This window comes from Aspergillus nomiae (assembly GCF_001204775.2).
Source record: "Aspergillus nomiae NRRL 13137 chromosome Unknown contig00685, whole genome shotgun sequence".
Lineage (NCBI taxonomy): Eukaryota > Fungi > Ascomycota > Eurotiomycetes > Eurotiales > Aspergillaceae > Aspergillus > Aspergillus nomiae.
The window spans coordinates 1504-9212 of NW_015378740.1; the positions used below are offsets into that span (position 1 = coordinate 1504).

Here is a 7709-nt window from a genome sequence, read left to right on the forward strand (position 1 = left end):
GATGTACAAAATATTAATGATATATAATAAAAGAAAGTAAGAAGTAAAATTTAGCAAAAAAAAAAGAAAAGGCCGGGCGTTACCAGTACTTCTATACAGTATCGTGGAACAAGTTGAGGTGACATCTGGTGCCCTGAAAGATCCACTGATTAATAGCACTAGTCTTGGCATGTTTTGATGATGGCGGACCGTCGAAGACAAGAAGCCACTCTTGAACAACCTAACTGTGGCTTGGCAAGAAAATGCACCACCACCATAGCCGCCCAACAATTCCCAAAAGAATATAGCTTCGTTCTATGTCATTCTAAAGCCTAGAAGCATACACGGCTTTTGAGTATCCGAATTGACGCCTGCTTTTGAGTCAGTCGCCTCAGGTGACCATTCAAACGTCTCATCCCAACTTAGATATGCGGTGACCGCACGTCCCACTGAGAAACTACCTGTCCGCTATGGACGCCTACCCTGAGGATTATGTCGCCCACAACCTTCCTTTCGTCCTACTCTCTGGCCTTGAACCAGAATCCGAAGATGGTCTGGGATCAAGCTGCACTGATTATCCCCTCCTCCACGAGAAGGGCGTCCATATATACTCGGATCTTCCGCCATTGGGCGGTTCGACGGCGGAAGAATTGCGGGAGATACTTCTGGCGGAAGATGCGTCGCGAACTCCATGGGAAGCTAGGGAGAATGCTCTAGTGGAATCTGCCGGAATTGAGTATAAAATCAAGAGCGTTGGACGGGTATGTCGTTGTACACCATTCCAGGAAACCGACCTCTCGCTACATATCGGACTATTTTCGAGTCTAGTTGCCCAGCGGAGAATCTACTCCAAGATTCATAACACTCGTTTCTTTCCTTCTTCTAGTTTTTGATTCATCACTTTGCTTGAAGCTTAAGGAGCGTTTTGCTAACGTGTCGCAGTCTTATAGACTTCCCCCGCGCAAAGCTGATCCCCCACCTGTATCTCCTCCCATGAGCCCCACCAGCCAGGACAATGACATATCGCATGCGCCATACTTTGTACTTCACTCTCCAATATCTCCACTGACGCCTAGTTCGCCGACGTTTTCAGATGGCTTACTCACACCCCTATGGGTTACAAAACACCAAAACCTTGTCCCTGCCGCTGTGATCAACTTCTTTCCCTTTTGCCTAGATCCAAATATGAGTTCATTGCGCGACAATCAACTAAAGATAGAAATCAATGGACTGAAGAAGGACTGGTCCTCATCGGGATATAAGACGCGATTTATCGTTGTTCTCCTTTCGGAGGAAAGTAATGGTGCTTTCACTGGGGATGTCGATGACCGGGTGACCGGCATTCGCAGAGCGACAAATCTGGACCAGAAGTCTATCTTTCTTCTCCCACCTGACGCAACACCCGACGAACTAAAAGAGTTTGGGAAGTCCCTTCTAACACTACTTCAACCGTCGCTGATGGAATACTATCGGGATTTGTCTAAACACGCAAGACGGAAACGAAACCGGAGTAGTATTCCTCCCCCGACGGCTCCACCGACAACGGGGACATCGCAAACCTTATCTCTTCAAGGGTGGAATGTCCGGTACGAATTCAAAATGGGGATCTTTGCAGAATTCAGGCAGGAGATAGATGCAGCTCTTCGGAACTACGAAAGTGCATACGAGACTTTGTTTGGGCAGGAAGTCTTCGAGAATATTGCTGGCTGGAGCCCGAGGTTCAATGATGCACGCCTTCTGGCAGATACCTTAGCCATACGGATTATTCGTTGTTTGCTCTGGACGGGACAAACCGCTGCAGCCGTACGGTCTTGGGTGGAACATCGAAGTCGGTCACAAGATATCATCAACCGGAGAGGTAAAGGCACAAGGAACTATGGTTGGGAGGCTTGGGAAGCCAGATGGTCAATGGTAATGGCACAACTGATTCGTCAAGCCGAGATTCCATACTTCACCTCAGTAGGCATCACACAGAATCAGTTTAACGAACAATATTCAATCTTCATCCCCCGTGAAAAGACGGTCCCTCCCGGAGATGTGTCCTGTCCGTGGGAACAACTACACCACGAAGGCTATTGGCTGTATCGATCAGCAAAGCATACAATGTACCGACGGGATCTAGCAGAGCAGATTCCGGATGAGGACAGAATACCACCTGGGCAGTCTCCTGCTTCGCAGATAGCGAGCAAGTCCTACCTATATGACACATACTTGGCACCGGAGACTCATGTTGAAGCACCCCAATCAGGGGTGGCGGGATTCAATCATTCCGCCCTAATTCTGACAGCATTGAATGCCGCACTAGATGAATTTTCCAAGCGTGACCAGGTGCGAAAGACCGAGTGCCTGAGGTTGGAGATAGCGGAGGAACACATGCGGGCAGGTTCCTGGACCGAAGCCTACAATATACTTCAGCCACTTTGGCCTAACATCACTTGGCGGCATTCGGGCTGGTGGCAGCTTATGGAAAGATTCGGATGGGCTTTGAGGGAGTGTGCTGTACGAGTACAAGATAGCGAAACAATTTTACGAGTGGATTGGGAGCTACTCAACAGCGGTAAGGCGTGTTTTCGACTCTAGTTGCTTTGCAATATACCTCCTGTCGTACCTTTCATAACCGGAAACTTGTTTTCTAACACTTGCTTGTTGCCAGCATTTCAACCAAAATCCGACTGGTGTTACGATATCCACGGAAGCCTTGAGGATATTACACCAGTTACACCCAAACCCTCTGTTGTTCTCAGAGCGGAGGATATTATATCGAGTGGTGAGTGTGCCCAGAGTAATAGTTCACGATAATGACTTACGATGGCATGGTTTTCCTTTCGCACTAGTCACGGCGTCTTTTATTTTCGAGAGACCCGAGGGAAATGTTGGCGAGCCATTGCATGGCCAGCTCGTCATAACATCATGCGCGCAACGATCATCAAGCCCTATAAGACTTTCTGAGATCAAAATCGCTTTCGAAGGCTGCCTGCGTCCAATAAAGTTACAGTCAAGCCAGGTAGCTGAAACGGACGCAACGACTCCTTGCACAATATCGTCGCCGTTACTACGAGAGCCAAGCACATCAAGTGATACGGCATCCCTCCAGTCACCGACTAGTTTCTTAACACCACTCATTGGAACTGCCGATCTGACCATTGGCCCTTCTCAAACAAAAGTCTTCAACGTGGCCTGTATCCCTCGAGAAGCCGGGGAGTCTCGAGTGGCTTCGATCACACTTTTGATTGAAGAAAATAAATTCGACCTGACTTGTGCCATGACAGACCTGACCCAACGTGAATCTTTCTGGTGGAAACAAACCAACAACGGTGTGGCTCGAAGGAGGGTAGGCAAGAGTCGAGACACTGGCAGATGTAGGATAAAGCCTAAACCGCCCAAGATACGTATCACAACTCCCAACCTGATGGATACTTACTACACGAATGAACGCATTGTCCTCAAGGTTGGAATCCACAATGAGGAGGATGAGGCTGCGGAAGTTACAGCCGAGGCTAGGCTTTTTGGTCGACCAGAATCGGCAGCTAAGGTCTTATGGCTTGACGAGGAGGACTCGCCAGGGATACAGGGCTCCGAGAGGAGCACCCCAGTGGAAGGCATTTCTCATTTCATCAAGCGGCCTCTTGGGATATTGGAGACTTCCTCCCACCGGGAACTGGAAATTGTCCTCACGGATACACACGATGCTTCTGATTACGAGCTTGAAATTTCATCTGTATACAATCTCATATCTGATACCCAGACTCCCATCATCGCAACCTTGAGAGTGAAAATACCAATAATACGACCATTCGAGGCCAACTACGATTTCATGCCACGTCTCCATCCTCAACCATGGCCAGATTTTTTTACTGTCGATGATGCATTGCTTGGAAATGACTCAACACCGAAAATTGGGGGCTTGCAGCAGCGGTGGTGCCTCAACTCAAAAGTCGTTTCTTTTGCGCTGACGCCGCTTGTCATTGAAAAAATATCACTGGTGCTAGTTGGAGTTGGTGGAGGTGCCACCTGCCACATCGGCCCTGAAGCGATCGTTAGTCCAGGCGGGCCGGAGATCAAATTAGAGGAGCTTCGCGAATCCAATTTTGTGGTGGATATCCACAAGGAAATTCTAGGCGACCGACGACCTACAGCGCTGAATCTCGCTCTCGAGATTCAATGGCGACGAAGCGCAACCGATGAGAGTGAATCGGCCCTGAGCAGCAACGGTACGACTATATCCACACTTGCGGTTCCTCGCTTTGTCATTCCTGGAGGAGAACCACGTGTGCTTGCCTCGGCAATGGCCTCCCAGATACGTTCAGGATTGATTCACTTAGACTACACCATCGAGAATCCGTCGATGCACTTCCTTACCTTCAACTTAACTATGGAAGCCAGCGAAAACTTCGCCTTTAGTGGCCCAAAAACGCTGGTGGTTCAGCTGGTGCCTTTGAGCCGACACACGGTTCGGTACAACCTACTGGCATCTAGACGGGGGCTATGGATACAACCACAACTGGTCGTGGTGGATACATACTTCAACAAAACCCTTCGGGTGCTCGCCACAGAGGACATGCGGTCGGACAAGAAGGGGCCCTTAGTATGGGTTGATGCTGATGACTAAATTGTAGCTGCTATGATTGCCTTTTGTGTTTTGTTGGTGTAGATGGCGATGATGGCTGCATGTCTTATGTGATTTAGATGGTATCGTTTGAGCGACCATAGTGCGATAGATATCGAATGTCTTTATAATAATAGACTGGGCTACTAGCCCTATAGCTACGACACGTAGCATCCCGATCCTGTGGAATGTTCCCATAATAGTTTACATCTACGGAAAATTGTGAGATTTTCATGACAGCACCTTCACTTGGAGAAATATAGCCCACTGTGACTGCATGAATCAGTCTCCTTCGAATTTTACGGGTGCGTTTAAAGAGGTAAAACCATAGGACTTAGCTGGCAGCAATGTAGCGATCCAAGTCTGAGTTGGTTCTGTGATGGTTGGGGTTCACTTCTGACATCAATCTGCCCCCCAAACCTACAGACACCACCTTCACTTACCCAGCTGAAAATGTCGTCAACTGGTCCGCAATAAGCAAGAGGCTAAATATGACTCTAGGGGGCTAGAGGGCTTGTAGATATCTTTTGTTATTTCGTCCAGGGGTGGAATAAATCAATCACGAGGACATCTTGAGGTTAAAATGATGATGATATCTCCCTATGGCCGGAGGGAGAATATTGGAATGAGGCTCTTTTGACCTCTAGAGAAACATACTAATTGTATCCAAGTCAAATCCGTCTAGGATGTTGACTAGTCCCACAGGATATGGAGGATCTCCTGTATGCTGGCCATTATGTATAGTAGTTACATTGCTTGAGTACTTGGTAGGACTAACGTCAAGCTCGTATGTTATTATATTTATGGGCCATATACATAAGATTGACTGGAAGGAGAGGTTGAGTATTCAAGAAAGCCAACTTTACATACTATCGTAGATCAGCCCAGACCTTTTGATTAGTGGTACCTCGCACGCCCAATCAGCCTGATCCATTCATCTCACTTTGCGTCTTCGATGTAGCTGACACTGCGCTTTAGTTTGGGTTAGTAGCGAATTAAAAAAAAGAAAAGGCCGTAGATACTAAAGGACCGTAAAACTATCGCTTATAGTGATAGATTTGCCCTTAGTATTGTTCCTTTGAAAGTGTACAATGAGAAGCCCCGTTCAAAGAACCAACCCTAAATCACTTGACTCCCCCAACTTATAAGGTAGCCAAAATGCCCCAAGGGTCAGCCAAATCAACTAATTCATACAAAAGTTCACAGCAGTGATACCATTCATTAGTGACTTGACGTGTCAATCTGTTGGGGGCTGACATTTGGGAAATGAGTTTTCCTTATGTCATTTATTCTTGAACCCTGTCTTAGTGCTTATTTTTCGCATCCGCCTTTCTACCTCTCCTCCTCTTCCCTCCCCACGTCCATTGTTTAGGGCCTACTAAAGCCCGGGTGTGATCTCTCTCGAATAGTAACTATTAGCCTCCGCCCTGGACAAGAATAAACATCGAAAAAAGAGAGGATGGTATCCGATCAGGATCCCGAGATCTCAACGCCACTCTTAGGAACCCATCCAACCGGAGCGCATGTCGAGTACAAGCACCAGCACAAGCGATGGATCCTATTTCTCTTATGCACGGTAATTGTCACACTTGACTTTGGCACTTTCCTCTCCCTTGCTCCACAGACTCAGATTATGGAATCAATCATCTGTCGCAGGTTTCATCCAGGACTGTTTATCGACCTCCCACATGGGCAGTTCTTGTCAGATGATACACCCTGCAAATCTGTAGATGTACAGGGGGAGCTGGCATTGATCAGTGGATGGAAAGATACATTGGACCAGATCCCGGGAATCATCCTTGCCCTGCCATTGGGCTTCCTGTTGGATCGCATTGGCCGCAAGCCTGTTGCGATGCTAAGTATGAGCGGACTCCTCATGGAGGAGATCGCGATCCGCATCATCTGTATGTCGTGACGACACTTAGCATAGCATGTGTGTCCTCTGACTAACTACCCAAGGCTTATACAGTGAAGCAATTCCCCCTCGAGCCATCTGGCTCACGCCTTTATTTCAATTATGTGGTGGTGGTTCTCAAATAGCCAGCTCTGTGGCCTTCACCGTTGTCACAGATATCTTTCCCGCAGAACAGCGGTATAGAGATGCCCCTCCCCCTCCTTATTTGTAATGGATATACTAATTTCTATGCATTGTCCAGTGCAAACATATTCTTCGTGCTCTTTGCGGCTGTCCTACTTGCGAGATCCTTGCAACACCTCTGAGTGCTTGGCTTATGTCCTGGTCGCCGTGGCTTCCATTCCTGCTCGGCTGGCTCTGTGAAGGTTGCGGCTTACTGGCAGCCATACTTATCCCGGAGACTCTGCCGAAGGCGCCAAACGAATTGGAATCTGAATCGGCAGATGAGGAGTGTGATCGGCTTGACCGTCCACCCACCTCGCCTAAATGGAAAGGGTCCCTCTATAGTGCCGGGTCCCATATCATGAGCTTAACTGCATTTGTCTGGGGAAATTTCAACACGGTGGCTATTTCAATTGCATTCCTGGCGGCTAGTGTTGGAGGGCAGGCCCTCCAGTTGATCATCCAATATGCTTCCAAGCGCTACTCATGGACAATGGCAAAGGTGCGATGCTGCGGACGAAGGGCCGAATGTAGTCACTGACACATCATGTCTAGGCAAGCTTTCTCATCTCTCTAAAAGGAATGATTGATCTCGTCGTCTTGCTTCTATTGCTACCAACTATCTCCCATTATCTGAACCGGTACCTTTCTCCGGCTGTCAGAGATCTTCGAATAACACAGGCAAGTGCAGCTATTCTAGCAGTTGGGTTCGGCATCATGGCAGTGGCCGATCAACCAGTGCTGTTCGCCGTTGGTGTATCCATTCTGGCCTTAGGCTGGGGTTTCTATTCCACCCTCCGCAATGTGGCCACAACATTGGTTGCGGAGTCTCAAATCGGGACACTCAATACCACAATCGCTCTTGTCCAGGGGATTGGGAGCATGATTGCTGGACCGTTGCTCGCCAATGCATTTCGAAAAGGTATGACGCTGGGTGGTACCTGGATGGGCTTACCATACATGGTGGGTGCTATGCTGTTTTTGTTGGCAGGACTGGCTGCGTCTAGCGTACGGACACCTCAATAAATTCACCTTATTACCCCAAAT

At 48.2% G+C, this 7709-nt stretch overlaps 2 protein-coding genes across 2 annotated transcripts; both read left to right on the forward strand.

Annotated features, from left to right (window-relative positions):
• Positions 1-449: 449 nt before the first annotated feature.
• Positions 450-4588, forward strand: ANOM_011674 (uncharacterized protein; the record flags this gene model as incomplete). The annotated part of the gene is made up of 4 exons (XM_015556930.1): positions 450-740; positions 922-2536; positions 2633-2746; positions 2814-4588. 4 exons carry the CDS (start codon positions 450-452, stop codon positions 4586-4588), a joined length of 3795 nt encoding a protein of 1264 aa, XP_015401058.1.
• A 1456-nt stretch (positions 4589-6044) lies between these two features.
• Positions 6045-7688, forward strand: ANOM_011675 (putative MFS transporter; the record flags this gene model as incomplete). The annotated part of the gene is made up of 4 exons (XM_015556931.1): positions 6045-6489; positions 6545-6648; positions 6742-7164; positions 7218-7688. 4 exons carry the CDS (start codon positions 6045-6047, stop codon positions 7686-7688), a joined length of 1443 nt encoding a protein of 480 aa, XP_015401059.1.
• Between the last annotated feature and the right edge of the window lie 21 nt (positions 7689-7709).